The 18,908-nt window shown below is 32.2% G+C and overlaps 1 protein-coding gene across 2 annotated transcripts; it reads left to right on the top strand.

Annotated features, from left to right (window-relative positions):
- The first annotated feature begins 14,146 nt into the window (after positions 1–14,146).
- LOC131648071 (uncharacterized) lies at positions 14,147–17,069 on the top strand. Of its 2 annotated transcripts, XM_058917863.1 has the most exons (13): positions 14,147–14,256; positions 14,395–14,554; positions 14,638–14,905; positions 14,985–15,075; positions 15,153–15,280; positions 15,367–15,457; positions 15,533–15,689; positions 15,780–15,937; positions 16,037–16,157; positions 16,239–16,409; positions 16,506–16,547; positions 16,630–16,689; positions 16,805–17,069. In XM_058917863.1, exons 2-13 carry the CDS (start codon positions 14,417–14,419, stop codon positions 16,949–16,951), a joined length of 1,572 nt encoding a protein of 523 aa, XP_058773846.1. In that variant the 5' UTR covers positions 14,147–14,256; positions 14,395–14,416; the 3' UTR covers positions 16,952–17,069. The 2 variants fall into 2 exon arrangements, with proteins under 2 accessions (XP_058773846.1, XP_058773847.1); XM_058917864.1 differs by lacking the exon at positions 14,147–14,256 and having other exon boundaries at positions 14,323–14,554.
- The last annotated feature ends 1,839 nt before the right edge of the window (positions 17,070–18,908 follow it).

An 18,908-nucleotide genomic window follows, 5' to 3' on the forward strand; every position in this document is an offset into this window, starting at 1 on the left:
CAATTATAAAAATAACTAAGGAATCATACTATTTAAATAACAACAAAATAATATAATCAAAAAATAGTTTGCTAAAAAAAGTTGTTATCTATGCAACAACATAAATAAATCACACTTAAAAGTATCAAAAAAATCATAAAATCATGGTTGAATATCAATATTTTCTTCTCCAATATCATTAAAAAGTGCGGCTTCTAGTGCAACAACATAAATAAATCACACTTAAAACTTCAAGAATACTAGTTCCATAAAATAGATCTTATTCATCTTCGCAAATATCTCACATGTTCGTTGCTCCTTCATTATAAACCTTATTCTTTCTCCGAAAGAAGACGGAGATTCGTGTGAACAAAAGTTAAATCCTCAGCCCGCATTGGGTTGAGTCTATTTCTTTTCAATGAGTGAATAAATTCATATGTGCTCAAATTTCTCTCAGAAATTTCAATATAATATATTGGTTTTCCTTTCACTTTGTTAATTTATAAATAGAATAAATAATCTAATTTTTACCTAGTAAAAAAATTTTAAATTATACCATCCAAAAAAATTTAAAAAGTTGGGTACGTGGTACCAAATGTGTATCGGTTTCCAACTTAAAAATAAAATTAATAAAATTGGTACGGCTTCGATATGTGCCAGGCAAGTATCGTACGCGTACCGGTACCCAGTACCGATACTTTACCTATAATGGAGTACCCGAGTTTCAGAGGGTATGGTCTTTCAAAATAAAATTCATATATTTTCAAGTTTTTTAATTTCGTCCTAAATAATTTGTTATCCATTAAAGCTAACTTGTATGACTGTGGATAGCCATTATGCTCACATGACTATAAATTTAAAGGATAATGTTAACAAATGTTCAACTTGATAAAGAAATTTTATTTTGGAATATAAATTTTTTAAATTGATAGTCATGCGAGCCTAATGGCTACCCACAACCATAATTTTAATGGGTATTAGGTTATTTAAGACCGGGTTAAATAAATTTAACAAGGTAGAAAAATTAATGTGTTATTTTAAAATGAGACATTATATATAAACTTTTTAAATTTGGATAATGTTAACATGTGCCCTTATGACACGTGTTAAGAGACTTACATTAAAAAATTTATCTTGAATAAAATAAAAAATAAAAATAATTATATATTTATAATTAATTTAATACACAATTTTCAAGATAAAGTTTTTTTTATTAAATTCTTAAATAGGGCATTAATTTTTTCACCTCCCTAAATTATATCTCTATTATATTCTTACTTTCTCTTTTAAATATTATATACTAACATGTTCAAATTATTATTAATATTTAGTTGTATTGTATTTTACTTTACAATTGCCTTATATTTTATTAGTTTCTATTATATTAAATAATTATTTATTATTTTATAAATTTTAGATATGTATTGTATTTGAAAATATATTATAATATTTATAAAAAATAATATAATACTTAAAAATATATTATATTTAGAATAACTACTTTTATTCTATTTATAATAAATATTACGGGATTTTATTTTAATTTTGATATAAAAATACTTTTATTCTATTTATAATAAATATTACGGGATTTTATTTTAATTTTGATATAAAAATAATAAAAAGATAGTCCGATTAGGGCTGGTAGTCCGAAGTCGTATAGGACCAGTTTTTAAGGCAAAATTAGAACAAGGCTGCCCATCCATATAAAGCTGCTTGAGTCAGGCCCATGTACACTACCCAACTTTTTGTGATGGGTAGAGAAATTGTCCACATATTTAATTTATTAGGACATGTTTGATATATAAACACCAATTCTTCATTGTTAACAAAAGATGTGGGACTAATAGGTAGTCTTCTGAACCAGTCATGAAGAATAGTACTGAACCAGTATATGAAACTAGTCATGTCATAAACCAATACCATGTAAATCTTCATTCAACAATACGACACCACTTCACAAAACACCGACCTTATTGTTTTATAATACTTCATAAAACCAGTTCAAGAAAGCCATCCAAACTCCTCTTGTTTCATAACTTCAAATGTGAAACAACACAAAATGCCTTATACTATATCCAATACCGTCACAAAAAGCCATTTTATAAAATGTGTTTGTTTCCTTTCCAATGCATATCATAGTTATACACTGGAATTAAATGTTTAAGTGGTGTTATACTGCATGCATGGAGTACAACCATATGATTCTCAACAATGTCTGAAGTGAGTTCCTTGCAAATGAAAATTGAGTTCAGTACGAATTCGAAGAATATTTTCAAGACTAATTATGAAACAATATTTATGAAAGAATAATTATGAAAAAAATATTTAGAAGATTGTTAAGAAAAACTCTTCTCTAAGAAGCTTTTCACTCTTGTTTTGTGTTGTGAAAGAGTTCTGCAACTCTGTTTGTGGAGTGTTAATGTGTTGTTCACTTGGCAAAGAAATGAAGAAAGAACATGGTTGGAGTTATAGAGTCCCACATCGTTTTTTAGAAAGAAAGTGTTAGTGTTTATAAAACAAATAGACAGATGTTAATGAATTGAAAACAATATGAATTGATGGGCTGCTCTTGAATCAAAACTTGGCTTTAAGCCCAAATGTCATTTTTAATAAAAAAAAAATTAATTCATAACAAAAATTAATAAATTAATTATATTATTAAAAATACTAATACAGATAATTTTAAAAAAAGTTAAAAACATAAATTTTAAAAAAAAGTTAAAAACATAAATTTTAAAAAAAAAATCTCACGTGGAATAAAAATTTAATTAAAAAATTAAAAACAATACCACGTAGATTGCCACGTATGCAGTGAAAGAGAATCTTTGCTGCAATGTGGCAGTCAGGAGTGTATCTGAGGTTCTTATGCGTTTCCTCGTGGTCCTTGCAATCAGGTTTTGATGTGTTGTCCCCTAAACCCATATCTCTTCTAGTTGGAATGAGGGTTTTGTTGTATAGTTTTCTAGTATGACTATGGTTATTTTGGATATTTAATCAAAAAATTTGGTTATTTTGGATATGTAATGATTTTGGCTATTGTTCCTACCTAAACAGAGGTAGATGTAAAATTGGCTCATTAGCCCAGACCAATATCGGCCATACAAGAGAAAAACTACGTAAACCTAAAAGGGAAATAAATTGATGGTAAAGATGATGTTAGGGCAAGGATGTCAGAAGTATGTCACCAAGAAAAAGGTTCTTGAGCATGAAGAATGGGCGTAAACCCACCCTAGAAAACACCAATTTCGAGTATAAAATAAAGACTAGATTGTTGGATCATGGAACCAGTCATATTTCACCATATGAGAATGTGAACAATCTGGATAGAAACTACAAATTGAAGGTCGGTAAAAACCCTAATAGAATTTGTATAAAAGGGGATGACAAACGTCAAATCGAGTACACGATCGAGAAAACCTAAAATAGTTTTCCTCTTACCTCAATCAACTAATGACTTGGGCATTGAAGTGTTTTTAGCAACTACCACCCTGTTTTTCTTTTCCAATGCCTTACTAATTGGTAAATAATTTTTCGGCCCAAAAGTTTATTTGGCACAATTATCTTATCCCACTTGCAGCATGTTGTAGGGATATTTTAGTCTGAACAAATTAATGGATTTCTATGTGGGAACACTATATATGTTATTTCCATTTTCATTCGAAATAATATGATGTCTTCTAACTGTAGGAACGACCCAGACAGGAAAATAATAGGATTTCCTGGGAACTCAGTCATTCACCAGACATTCGACTGATCAGAACACTTGCCCACCATAGAAGAAAACAATGGGTTATTCGTCTTTGACAGAAGGGAAAGCAAATGACCATTTTCCATGTCACATTGTGGATAATTTTCATATACTTAGCAATAGGTGTTGCATCCTCTCCCAAGATAACACCCCCTTAAAGATTCATATATCAGTAAGAGAACGCCACTCTTTCTTTATAACAAAGTTACTAGACCGGATTTTGAATCATTAAGTTCACGTGCTCATCAAGGAAGCCATGGTCGGCCAAGGTATCTGACGCGTGTTGGTAGACTAGGGAAGCTCGTGTGATATTATGTATGTTGAAACATACCAAAGGCTAAAACTTCATTCCATCTTCGTACTATATTGTGGCAGAAACCTACATGGTTTTGATAGGACAATCGCAAGACCCTTGGAATATGTAGAACTTCTTGTGGTCTTTGAGCCAAAGGTTGACATTGAGTTTGTTCTCTTATTTCCTATTTTTATGCGTTTAGAATCTGTTTCTCTTATCTGTAACATTGGGCAGATGAAAGATTCTATTTTATTATTATGTTTTGAGAGTTAGATGTTATACTCTTGACGTTTTGAGCGTATGTTAGTTATCAAGGCTTTTTCCATATTTATTTTGATATTTAAATGAAGTACTTTTTATGAGACTTAATAGTTGTGAAGCATGCTTAGTTTTTGAATTTCGCTGCGATGATACCATAAGTGAAGGTGAGCATGCGATGACAGGTGTTTATGTTATATTATGTTTTACTTAACCTGTGTTACGGAGTAGGTTTATATTGTGTTTGCATGACACTCTATGTGATTAGTTATTTTAAATTCGTACTATACGCGTTGGATTTTAGGGTATTACAAAATGCACCTTGCATAATCCATAACCATAGAACCTCCAACCAGAGTTTTCCATTATTGTCACCAAAGGCGTGTTCAACCAATAGTAGCAATGGATCCTTCCCCTTCTCGAACGAAAAAGATTACTTGCCACTAAAAATGTTTCTAAAATTATTTGAGGTTGAATGATGTGAATACTATGGCTACCTTTTTGATAAACCAATATGAAAAACACTTGATGAATAATGGTAAAGAACACAATGAAGAAGATGATGGTTGTATTTCCTTCTTGATAAATAGTGGTTAAGACAATGACTATCTTCTTAATTAATATAGATGAAGAACATGATGGAGGAGGTGATAGTTGTCTTATCTTCGTGATAAACACCATGGTGAAGAAGATGACTATCTTCTCGATGAATGGAGATGAAAAACATAATGAAGAATATGATTGTTGTCTTTCCTTCTTGATGAACATAATGGTTAAGACATTGACTACCTTCGTGTTATAACTTTTTTGGGTTTAAATTTCATTCAAATTTCAATTTAAGTATTTTGTTTTATTGTTTATTAGTTTTTTTTAATTATTTAAGATTAAATTAATAAATATAAAAAAATTATAAATAACATATAAAATGAGATGACATAGTTGTTGGAGTCAGTTGAAAATATACATGTTGAAGAAGTTTTATATCACTTAATTTTGTGAAGGAAGAGGGAGTCTAAGCTTATATATAGTATTCAAGTTTTTCTTTACAGGATATACCTGTAAGAAGCATTGTAAGCTTGTATTTGACATTTTATATTTATTCTTATACTCTTAGAATACTGTGAGGGGTAGTTAACTATTTGCTTTAGAGAGTGTCGGTGTATTGGGTCCTTGGGGAGGTTAAGGATAGTCTATATGTTCTAACAATTTTCACATATTGTTATTCTCTGACTGTCATTTGACAACAGTTGTCATTTTTCCTCCAATTTTAGAGTTTCCACGTTAATCTCTTGTGTTGTTATTTTGTTCCTCTTTTTTCTCTATGATTTATTTTTTTCCAACAAGTGGTATCAAGAGTCTGGTTTGGTGGAGTATAAATTTTAGTATGCTCTGTGGTCGCAGTTTTGTTTGATTTTTCACATCAAAAAATAATTTGTATACTCTGTGTTGGTTGAGAAAATTTTGTTTTGCTGCATGAAAGGTTTTGGTTGCAATGTCAAGTTTTTCAAGTGTAGTGAAAATTGACTTAGAGAAATTTGATGGAAGAATCAATTTTAACTTGTGAAAAATTCAAGTCAAAGATGTTTTAATACAATTAGGATTACACAAGGCATTGAAAGGAAACATTTCTAACATGGACAACGAGGTGTGGGAGGAATTAGATTTGAGAGCTTCGAGTACAATCCACATATCTTTGGCTAAGAATATTTTTGCGAATGTTCTTAGTACGTCGTCAGTCAAAGAGCTTTGTGAGAAACTTGAAGCGTTGTATTAAGGAAAAGGTATATCAAATCGGTTGTTGTTGAATGAGCAGTTTTATAGCTTGTGTAAGGATGAACTTACAAGAGTATCTTATCATGTAAGTGTTTTCAATGGTATTGTTTCTGAAGTATAAACTATTGAAGTCAAGATTGAAGATGAAGATAAAGTTTTGAGACTCATATGATGTTTTCCATCTTCCTATCAACATATTAAACCTATTTTGATATATGGGAAGGAAACTTTGAGTTTTGAAAAAGTTACTAGTAAAATTATTTCTTAAGAAAGAAGATTGAAGGGTGAGAATAACATTTCATCAAACTCAATGTTGGTTTCTAGAGGAAGGTCGCGTGTGAAGAAAAATGATGAAACGAGTGTGAAATGTTGGAAATGTGAAAAGATTTGACATATAAAGTATAAGTGTCATGATGGGGCGGCGTCAAAGAAGGGATCTGAGTCAATTGCTAGTAGTGTCTCTCTCCCTGTGAGAGAGGATGATCTTTTTTAAAATTTTAGAAGTATTTCCTCATGACATTTCTACTGTCATGGAAAAGAACGAGTTATTGCTACCGGATTAACGCATGGGCATTGATACAAAGTGTGTTGTGAGATTATGTTGATGTTTGAAGAGTTTCCTACCAACATGGAAGTTGCACCATAAAGTTTCAACTTGATTTTCGACATGTGAAAAATTCTTGAAGTAGTTTACCTTCAAGTGAAGTATACTTTTCTTTAGGTGGAGTATGATAGTTTTTAAAACAATGATTGTCGGTGAAGACAATGTGAAAATTCTTAGAGTTGTGTAGTTTCAAGTGACTATATTCTTTATGGTGGAGTATGATTGTTGATAAAGATAATGAAATATATTATTTTCAATCAAGGTGGAGATTGTTGGGGTTGATTAAAAATATATATGTTGAAAAAGTCTCACATCGCTTAGTTTTTGTGAAGGAAGTGAGAGTCCAAGGCTATATATATGATTCAACTTTTTTTTACAAGATGTACCAGTCAAAAACATTTTAAACTTGTATTTGATTTTTTATATTTTCTCTTATACTCTTGTTTTAGGGTGTTGTGAATGGTGGTTAAATATTTGTTTTGAAAAATGCAGATGTATTGGAGTTTTATAATAGCCTATGTATTGTAATAATTTTCACAGTGTTATTATCTAGTTATCTTTAACAACAGTCGTGATTTTTATGCGGTTTTAAAGTTTCTACGTTAATTTTATTTTGGTCAAGATTTTAAATATTCTTAAAATATTTGAATCCTTATTAAAAATTACTCCAACCCCACAATTTCATATAGCTATCCAACCATCTCTGCTTTTCACCAAAGACAATCCTAACCCACTAAAATAAATAAGATAAAAGCATCCTAAAATGTACAGTCTCATGCTGCTGCACATTAAAGTTTAAACCAAAAGAAGGAGCTTACTTCTACTCATAGAACTACCATGCTCAGTGCTTGCCCATATGCTTTAAACTCCCATAAATTCCATTGCATCGTTGTAGAGGCCCTCCATTTCACAACGTAGCATTACATCACTTAACAGTGATAATTTAAGTATTTTCTTACACATTTCTGGTCACTCTATGTCTACACTACAAGAAACCATCAATGCAATTCAATTCAATGGGGTTCAGTTCAGCATTGAAAATGAAAACCATAAAATTATTACTATCAATTTAAATTAATATGTTCGTCACGTCTCATTCTGAATGGTGAGGCAATTTTTGCACGCGAGGAATATATTCTTGTTTGTAGTTTTCAAAAAAATTGTAGTTTTTTTGTATGCATGTGAAAAATGAATAAATTACAGTAACGTTAACTTTTCAAGATTATAGTTACTAGGAAAGTGATTATTATACTTTCTGGTTTTGTGTGGCACTGTTTTTGTGAAGAGGGACCAATCTATGGACCGTACAATTATTGAGTAATACGGCCAAAAAAAGCCAGATCATAGAGTATTTCCAATTCCATGTACCAATAAACACGTTACAAGTTCCATTTTGAATTTTAAAATCAATATGATAATTAGTAAAAATATCTTATGGATTTGGTTGAATTTCACAAATTCGGTGGTTCTTTTTAATTTTTTTAAATACCATATCATTATTATTTTTCAGAATATGTTTGATAAAGTAATTACTATGAATGATTATGAATGATTGTTGTTGGTATTCAAAAGTAAATTGTAATTCCAAACTTTAATGTTGAATATACAAGTGACGAACACAAAATGTACAAGCAAAAAAACATGAGAAGGAGAATTGAGAGAGAGCGTGATTGGACTTTTGTGAGCTACAAGCGAAAAACATGATATAGACGAATTGGCGATAAGATAGTTAAAATTTGAGATTATTATTATTATTATTATTATTATTATTATTATTATTATTATTATTATTATTATTATTATTATTATTATTATTATTATTATTATTATTATGTGTTACTTCCCAAATATTTTAGAGGACATTAGATTAGCAAATGTAGAAGTGTGAGTCAATGTATCAAAATTCGATCTAGAAGAAAGATATGTAAGAATGGGGAAGGAGGCAGGGATTTATTGAAGAGTTCACGTCGAGGGGAATAAAAGAGTTTTGAATAAGTTTGAAAGTAGAGTCGCTAGTAAAAGAACAAGGAATGAGTAGCTTATAAGAAACTTATGATCGCCAAATACTAGTTATGCATAGGTGGTGAAGAAAGGCAGCTACAGAGGTGACAACCAACATAAGAGGCAAAACGATATGGATGAAGAAAAATGGATGGGATACATTGCAAACAAAGAGGATATTAAGTGGGCAAAAAAGAGGTTCGTGGGCAGAGTTCATAACATCGATGAAGTCTCAATGTTACAACAAAAAAAGTTGGATGTGAGAATTCTCTCATTAGAGGTGATACCATTGGGGGAACAAAATTTTCATAAAAGTTCAAGAGGAAAAAGACTTTCACTCCTTGGTGAAGGAAGCAAAAGAATTCTTTCAATATTTGTTTGTCAGTTTAGATGAGTGGTATCCGGAGGTGTGACAAACGGTGGATTTATGTGGGTCGAAATATATGGAGTCCACGTCCACGTGTGGTACCCAAAGCTCTTTGAAAAGCTACTCGTCATTAATTGGGATCTAATATTTGTAGACAATGTAGCTGAGAAGAGGAAAAACAAGATCTTGCTTGGTTCCTAGTGAGAACAACGTCTATGGAAAATATCAATAAGGTAGTCCAAGTCATGATTAACGATCATGTTTTAAACATTAATATGGAGGAAGAGGCCTTCACATATCCAATTGAATTTCAAGCTCAAAATCGATAAATTAAAGGGAGTTAGAAGGTGGAAGTTTCTGAGTCAAAGAAGGGGATAACTAAAGATTCATTTGAGATCTAGAGGAGAAAGAAACAATAAAATTGGAAAAGTTGGAAAATAATTACTAAGCAATTATGACTATTGATGAACTGGATTTGGAAGATGAAGGTTGATGAGGCTCCTGAACCTTTAACCGGGGATGAAGTTAATCAACGGAAAGAACACATTAATGTTGTCTTCAGGAAGAGAGAAAGAGAAAAAGGGGAAGTTGCAAAAAATATATGGAAAAATGTGATGCACGTGGAGAAAAATGTGTATGATAGTTTAATTGCCACACTTCTAAATATTCTAGGCAAGACTAAAGATAGTAAGACTTACCATATTGATATGGAGACGATGGGTATACGAAAACAGTTGGCTCCAATAGAGAGAGGAAAAAGAACTCATATGTCTCCAGCAAGTTACACTTTATCTAAAAAGAAAAGGGAAATTTTATTCGAGTGTTTGCAAGGTATTAAAGTTCTGCAAGGTTACTCATCAAACATCAAGAAACTTGTATCAATGAAAGATCTCTAGTTAATTGGTTTAAAATATCATGATTGTCATGTATTCAAGCAAGAACTTCTACTAGTGGCTATCTGTGGGATCCTACCAATGAATGCGAGAGTAACTATAACGAGATTGTGCTTATTCTTCAATGTCATTTGTAATAAAGTTCTTGATTTAAAAAAGATAGATGAATTAGAAGATGAGGCAATTCCATTATCTTGTGTCAATTGGAGATGTATTTTCCTTTATCATTTTTTGATATTATGGTTCACTTACTAGTTCATCTAGTTAGAGAAATCAGAATTTGTGGTCCAATTTATTTAAGGTGGATGTATCCAATAGAGCAATATATGAATATCTTTAAAGGATATACGAAGAATCATCACCCGACCGGAAGCTTCGATTGTTTAAAGGTACATCACTGAAGAATCTGTTGAGTTTTGTACAAACTATTTGTCGAAAAAAGATTCTATAGGCATTCTAAAGTCTCGTCTCACTAATCACACAGACATAAGAAGTATTCAAGGTCTAAATGTTAAGTCAATGACTCATGATGTAGTTATTCAAGCACATTTCTATATATTGAATAATATAAATGAAGTTCAACCTTTCATATATACTCACAAAAGACTTTTGAGGAAAAAAATATCCCCTAATGAGTGACAAGTTGCTGTTGATAGAGCATAACAATAGATTCATAGATTGGTTTATAAAAGTGTATCTAATGATCGTAGTGCATCCAAGATACTTAAATGGTTGTCGTACGAGTCAAAATTGTGTGTCACTACTTGGACTGCATACGACATTGCTCATTATAACTTTTAAACAAAATCAAAAGATGATTGTAGTACAATGGAAAATAGTCGGGTTATGGTTGAATCCGAATCGATGTATTTCTCTAGTTCGAAAGATAAGAATCCTGTATTGGCAACTACCGCGTTTTATGGTGTCATTGATGAGATTTATGAGATTGATTATGTTATTTTTAAACTGGCTTTATTTAAATGCAAGTGGGTTCGCAATAATAGTAATGGTGTACACATTTATAACTTAGGGTTCACCCGGGTCGACCTTGGCAAGACATCTTTTATGACTGAACCATTCATCATGGCTTCTCAAGCAAAACAAGTTTTCTATGTTACTGCCATCAGACATATCGGGGAAATGGTCAATCGTTCTCCAAGGAAAACACACTCCTCTTAGTGATGAAAGTCTTGATATTTCGTCCACACCTTCTTACACAACACAAGTTCCTACCTCATATGATGAAGTTAATGGAGATGGTTTCCATGCTATTCGAATCGATCATGAAGAAGGCATTTGGAAAAATTAACAAGTACGTTATTTATTATTTATTGATAATATATTCATGTATGTTATAGTTTCCAAGTATTTTTACTAACAAGTATAATTATTTGAAATTATAGGTCTTTAGAGTCAAGACACCAAGAGACAAGACACCAAAACACCAAGTTACAATTATGTGATGTTATGTAATGTGTAAACTGTAGATTGTTTGTTATGATAAATTATAGGATGTTTGTTATGGTACAATTGAATATGATACAATTATGTGATATTATGAATATGATACAATTAATATTATTCAGATAACTTTATCACAAATGTGAATTTTATTTCCTGTTGTGATATGGTGAACAATAATACAGGTTTAGAAAATGAGATTAATTATAAAACCAAGGTAATATTTGTTAATTATGCAGAAAATTTAACAACTGTTATAGTCATAACTGTTATAATATCTCACGCGTTGTCCAGAAAAAATAAATATCAAAACGGTGCAGTTGGGAGTCAAACCCAGGACCATTAAATTTATCACAACGGTCTTTTAGAAAACTGTTATGATAGGGAGCGTGCTTTCCAGTTTATTACAATGGCTACTGGATCATGATTGTAAGTATCATATATTCAACGACACTCTACATAACAACGCCTGGGGCCGCGTTGTTATATATATTTATCAACCGTTGTTAATTTGGTTTTCCGTAGTTGTGTTGATATTTAATTCTTCATTTTTTAAAGATTTTTCAAGAGCCATCAAAAGATTTATTAAGTGAGTGAATTTCTTTTGTAAGTCAAGAAATGATTAATGGGGCTCCATTCTAAACATTTCATATTCTTGTGACAAAGTGTTTACTTTAGATATTTTTACCTCTACTATGACTTCAAATGTTACTTATAGAGTATCTTAAATCTTTTTTATTGTTTTACTAAGAGATATACACCTTCCATTCTCTTATATAAGCAAATTTGACTTCTTACATTCATTCAATAAATGATGTATCTAGACTATATATAGACTAGATACATCATTTATTCAATGAATTTAAAAAAATAAATTTTGCTTATAATAAGGAATGGAGGGAGTACAAAACAATTCATCCATACCTAGAAATGATTAAAGTTTGTTCTTTTCCTTTTTGTCCAATAAAAATTTCTTCTTGTCATCATCATTCTAAGAGCCTTTTACTTTTTATTGTTCTATATTGTTGATAACTGTCTTAGGAACGTATGAACCATTTTCAACAGATTTCCATATTTCTTCTCATTGTGCTTCTAGATACGCTAACATTCAAATCTTCCAAAAAGTCATAATATTCACCAACGAAACATGGAGGTTTGTTGTTACTACCACCATCTCTAAAAACCCAATTTGTAGAATCCCTAATTTCAGGATCGAGGAGCAAGTTACCTTAATATGCTCTGATGCCAATTGTAAGTCTAGATTTGCAACCTAAGAGGGAGAGGGTGAATTAGGTTTTACAGATTTTTTTCTCGTTTTTAAGAGATGGTTCTTGTGTTCTTATTTTTCCAAAAATATTTCTATGAACTTATGGAGAAAAGTGCAAAAATATAAGTAAAAGAATGTAAAGAAAACTAGGATATATCCTAGTTCCTCTTTCCAAACAAGAGTACTTTAGTTGCCTCACACTCCGTGGAGATTTCACTATGTTAGATAATTGTACAAGCCTTAATATAAACACAAAACCTATGATGTACTTTGAATAAAAAAAATCTATGAACATTTTCACAAAATAGAAAGTACATCACTTCCTATTTACAAACACCTTTCCCTAACACACTATGATGAAAAGCAATATACACACTTGTATAGAAATGAACAACGTTGTTTTGTGAATTGAATTCCAAGATTAAAATAATCTTCTCTTTCAATATACAATCCATATGAAATATTTTGAAAAGCTGATTTTTCATAATTTCGAGAATTTTGAAACCCCCGCAATCTTACTGTTTTGTAAAACAACACACTGGTTCTTAAACTATGTCAGTTGGAAAAATATGAACTATTATGATTCCTAAACATTGCTAATGATCATGAAACTCTTCCAAAATGTTGCATCAAATCAAAGAGGCATAATGAGATGTATTTAAGTAAAAATACTTCATTTTTTTTCAATTACATCTTTCATACATCATTTTTCATATAATTAGAACAATTTTTTCAAGTGTTCATATATCCATTACAATGAAACTTTGTGCATGAACTTTCATATCATTGAATACGTTTCATTCAAATTTCTAAGCACTTAAGGTTGGCAAAACCCCATAAGCAAGCAAGGTTTAAAGGTTTGAAGAAGTTAATGGGAATGAGAAGTATGGCAAATCTGAATTAGGAAGAATATTGGGGTTAATTCAGTTTGCTTTAAGAATATACCCGGGGTTAAGCGTAAACACACGCTTTAAAATATATTTTGTGTAACTTTTATTATACCGTTTTCATGTTCTTCTTGTCCATGTTATACAGGAGACCCCCAACGCAAGGTGTAACAATATACATTATAATCTATAAATTTTTTTCCTCAGTCACTCTCTAAATTTTTTTCAGTTTATACTTGTGATACAGTTTCCCAACAAATCTATCATTTTTATAATAAGTTAGTTGGAATTTCAGATTGTCATGACCAGCAAAATTTGTTATCTTGCAGATCAATTTAGCAAATTTAATTTGAGATGGCTTTAAAGATATAGTCGATTTAACTTGAGTTTTTTTGGGACCAATTTAGAAGATGAGGAACACCATTATTGTCCTAAAATAAAATCGTAACCTCAATTTTTTTTTTTGACAAACCTCACTTTAAAAAAAAATAGTATCTGTTGTAATTGTAGCTCAATACATTAATAACTCATCTATCATATAAGAAAAGTCTACCATTTGGGACTTTCTTAGGCTGTCCACATCAGCAACTCTTCTCTCAATGATCCACATCAGCTTTGGTGGTTACTACAGAATTTTTGATCCTTCAACTGCATGGTGGGCTGCGGCAGTTATGGCTGTGGAAGTTTCACCCTCACAGCTTCTCATGTTGCTGCAGTTATGTAAGGACCATTACTCTGTGCCTCTCCACGTTCCAAACTGCACAATTGCAGTAATTATGTGTTTAAATGGCTTGCCTATTTATCAGTAATTTCATTCTTCTCTTTCCATGCTTGCTAACTTCTGCGGTAATCATTCAGTGCAGTGTGAATTTGCATTATCATGTCAAGGCCTGTTGAGAGAATAGCAGAGATCAATGATGGAAAAGAGCTTTGGAAGATTGTTGTTAGGATTCACCACCGATGGAAAGTTGTCTCCAACAGCAAGGAACATTTTGAAATGATCTTTGTTGACAAATTGGTGATTACCCTGTTTGTGTTTCAGTATGTTTATCATTTACCTATGTTTGTATAGTTTGAATCATTTGTTGGTTTCTGCTGCAGGGAGATGATATTCATGCTGTTGTTCCAGCACCGCATGTGTCGGTTTTCACCGAAAAATGCTTATTAGGCCATACTTATACTGTATCTAATTTTAAGGTGGTGCCTTATGTTCTGGCCTTCAGGGCATCGGGACACAGATATATGATAAAGTTTACTGCTGGAACATCTGTTCTTGATGAAGACAAACATGAGATACCCGCGAAATCGATTTTATTTACAAGTTTTTCAGACATCATAACAGGGAGGTTTGACAAACATGTTCTGATTCGTGAGTATGGTTTTTGGTTTTTTTATTGTCTCATGTTTTGATGCATTATAGCCGTGTGAAATTAATAAATTTATTTCAGATGTCATTGGAATGGTGGATAGTATTGGTTATGCGCAGACTGAGTCAGGTGCAAAGAAGCAGCAAATTAGCATGATGTTGCGTGATCACAGGTTTGTTTTTTTATACATTAAACTGCCTCATATATGAATCATGTTATATATCTTAATGTGTTGTGATCATGGTTTAGCAACAACATGTTGAACTGTACTCTGTGGGAATCATACGCGGATCAGTTCATCAAGTTTAACAAAGTTAGGGTTGCTGCATCACTACCTACAGTTGTGTTGCTTCAGTATGCCAAAGTGAAGGAAGAAGGTTATTCCATGACTTATTTTATAAATTGATACTAAATGAAAAAAATCTGTGATAAATATATTGACAAGGTTATGTTGTATTTGCAGGAAAGTATCCTCTGTCTGTGACAAACACCTACAATGTGAGCCTTTTATGTGTTGATGCTGATTTTCCGATCATGAAAGACTTTATTGATAGGTATGTTGATAGTGTCATCCATTTTATGCAATTATTTTTTCATGTATGAATTTGAAAATGATCCATGCTCTGCAGAATGCCTGAGGAGAGCAAGGTAACCCTGTCTGACCAACTTGGAGGGAATTCCCAATATTCCTCCCAAAGTTCTGAAAATCAACAGCTCACTCCTGTCCAAAAATTGTTCTCTAAGGCTGTTGTTTTGCCTATTGCTGAGATTATTCAACTTACGGATGTATGTCTTTCTATTTTCCTATATTATCGTAATTATAACCTCATTGTTTAGTGTGTCACATGTTTCTGATTTTGGCGGCTATTTGTCCAGGTTACATTTTGCGCTACTGTCGCTACAACAAAATTATTAGTAGCATCTCCGTTTGGATGGTTCTATCGTGCCTGCCATATGTGTCAATCTATAGCGCGCGGGGACAACCCCCCCTTTGAGTGTGAATCTGGTCATGAAACCATGGCCGAAGTCCTGAGGTTTTAGTTGTTCTCACCTAATAGATGTTGTTTCTGTCATGTTTTTGATGTTTCTATGTTGTCGGCTTTTTTAACGGAACGACTTCTTATGATGTTCAGGTATAAGATTGAAATTGAGGTTACTCACGGGGGCCAAAGCTGCAATTTTGTCTTCTGGAACAGAGAATGTGAAATGCTGTTGGGTTTATCTGCATCGCAACTTCGTAACACTATGATTCAGGTTATATTTTTATTCTGCATACGAATTAGAATGTACTTTTCAATACTCTGTGTACACTAATATGGCCAGTTGTTTAAATAGGCTGGAATTACTGATCCATTGGACTTTCCGTTAGCACTTGATCAGTTGTTGAAGTTGGAAATGGCTATGAAGGTTAAGTGGCATCCACGCTGGAAGAACTGTTCCGTCGTTATGATTATAAAAAATGATCCTATTATCCAGCAACTTAAGGAAAAATGGGGAACAGATGAGGTCAGCTCTAATAAACTGACATTTGTTTTATAAAAGAGGACTTCATATTATAACAATTTTTGGCCTGATTTTGTTTTTCTTTGGTAAATTCTCAAGGAACCTATTCCAATCCAAACTGTCGTACCTGATACTCTGGAGGTAGAAATTTTAAACTGTGTATGCATTTTTTTGCTTTTCCTGTGATTATGTTATATTGAAAACTGTGTTTAACAATATATAGATTAAAGAGAGTGTTGATGAAGCTAAAACAGATGCCAATGAGGACTGTGAATTGGTTACAGTAAGTCTCACTGCAACACACTTACCTACTTACATTTAGATCAATATTACTAACACTTATCGACTTACATTTATATCACAATTCCTAACTAATAGTCTTCATCGTGGCATTGTAGGACCTGGAAATTACATCTGAACACAAGCCGGATGCTGTTACACCTGGTGGTAAGAGACATCTTCCTGCTGCATCAAGTGAATCTATTGATGGGGAACTGTCATCAAACAAGCTGAAGAAGATAATTAAAATGGAGAAGATTGATTAGGAATATTTTTATTTTGTGTGTGTTTTGCTTAGGTGTTTGTTACAAAAACTGAATGTTAGTTTCCTTTGCTTTTAATCATGTGTGTGATTTCATTTTCTGTAATAATTAGTGCATGAATACTGGCTATGTGCTTCTGTTATGTTCAATTTGATTTAAGAATTATCAATGGTTTCTTTGTCTTATTATATTCAAATGATTCAAATTGAACTACATATTATATATACTATTATTAATTATTTTGATTCTTTTTGATCATATATCAAACATTCCATTGATAACTATACCTCTTATAACGCGGTGCTCCTTTTTTATTATTTTTAATGTTAGTTACAATAATGATGTTGCAAAGAACAGTTTGTTTGGTTTAGCAGAATTTAAGTTTTCTGTTATTGCATTGTAAACTAAAACATGGATTGTGTCTCACAAACAAACACCAGGACTTTTAACATTTGACTATGTTAACTATCAATAAATAATTTTGTGTCTGATCTTACTATAATGTTGATACAATATTATGGGACAGATTTCATTTTAACTAACAGCATATCAGAGTGGATTAATAGAATATAATAGGAGAACTTAAAAAATTTGTCCTGAAAACGATTATAGATTAGATCTTCCAGTGGTCACAATATTACTGTGTTCACATTTTGGATAAAGTGCTTACAAAATAACATGTAGCAGAATATATGTAACACAATGTACCAAAATAACATTCCCAACATATAATGTAACCATTAAAATTCGGGTATAGTACGCGGTTTGCAAATAGCAGCAGTTTCTTCATTGTCTTTCAACCTTCACATAGATATACGGAGAGAATCGCAGCATACTCCATGCTATTGTATCCCCATTACGCAGGTTAAGAGATTTGGCGAATTCGTACCATCCCAGGGCCATGTACTTTTCATATGGCTGGGGTATTCCTTTTCTGTTAGCTTTGTGAACCTGACAGGTAACAATGTTCTTCGTCCTCACATCCAGCAGGTTGATTTCATCTTGAAAGCGACGGAGGCATCTTTTGGCGATTTCCTTAGGGAAATGCTGCATACAAGAAATAAGGTAACTATTAACGATATATACTATTTACATTTTCAATAACATGCTGCAAATATTCAAATATCTCCTTACCATTACATTCTGCTGTGTAGATTTAGCATTTGTAACATGGGTGTTCCAGAAAAATTTTTGAGCCCCTGTAGAACTGTCTACAGTAATGTCTGTACCGACCTTTGCTTTTTTCACCACTTTACCCTTTTGTTTCTTACCCTGTTTTGATCCACTTGGTTCACCAACTTCAGAAACTTTGATTTCATTTGTGTCAATGTCTGTTGATTCCTCTTTTATCTTTACAGGTCCTGCATTGGGATTGCTGTTAACCATTGCGCTATTTTGTGCGACAACATTAACATTCGTCACAACACGATCAGCAGTGACTTTGCGCTGTTTATTCCTGCGTTTTCTTTCCACCTTAGGATCGTACCCTGTTTCCTTTACCAAATCTTCTATGATTTCCATTGCCTGATCATTGCTGTTCCAACATCAAATATGGATTAAAAACAAACCGCATATGAAGCATTCTTTACTAAGCAATAGTCATATGCCGAGCAACGACGGGATATGAAATCCAACAATAAAAACCAACAATAGTCATTCAGTCACATTTGATTTCTTGACAATACCACACATAATACAACATTGTGCTATATTGATACTACACCCATCACTAAGTGTTGTTAAGTGTTATTACCACACTACCATATTTCTATACCGGTATACCCTATTTTCTACCGCAAAGCAATAGTGAAATAAAATTATCTACTCATACCTGAAATCATTTTCATCATCAGAGGGAATACGCACAGAAGGACCACCGTGTGAAGATGCCATTGTCGGAACCCTAACCGCAGGCAGTTGCAATGCTAAACTTCTATTCAGTGCAATAGGAAACAAGTAC

Source organism: Vicia villosa, linkage group LG2 (genome assembly GCF_029867415.1).
Source record: "Vicia villosa cultivar HV-30 ecotype Madison, WI linkage group LG2, Vvil1.0, whole genome shotgun sequence".
Classification (NCBI taxonomy): domain Eukaryota; kingdom Viridiplantae; phylum Streptophyta; class Magnoliopsida; order Fabales; family Fabaceae; genus Vicia; species Vicia villosa.

What these genes read in the sequence shown, in the direction of transcription:
- LOC131648071 (XM_058917863.1), top strand. Translation starts at nt 14,417, where the DNA reads ATGTCAAGGCCTGTTGAGAGAATAGCAGAGATCAATGATGGAAAAGAG. An exon ending in AAAAATGGGGAACAGATGAG is followed by an intron (nt 16,410 to 16,505) that starts GTCAGCTCTAAT and finishes TAAATTCTCAAG; the next exon opens with GAACCTATTCCAATCCAAAC. An exon ending in TCGTACCTGATACTCTGGAG is followed by an intron (nt 16,548 to 16,629) that starts GTAGAAATTTTA and finishes AACAATATATAG; the next exon opens with ATTAAAGAGAGTGTTGATGA.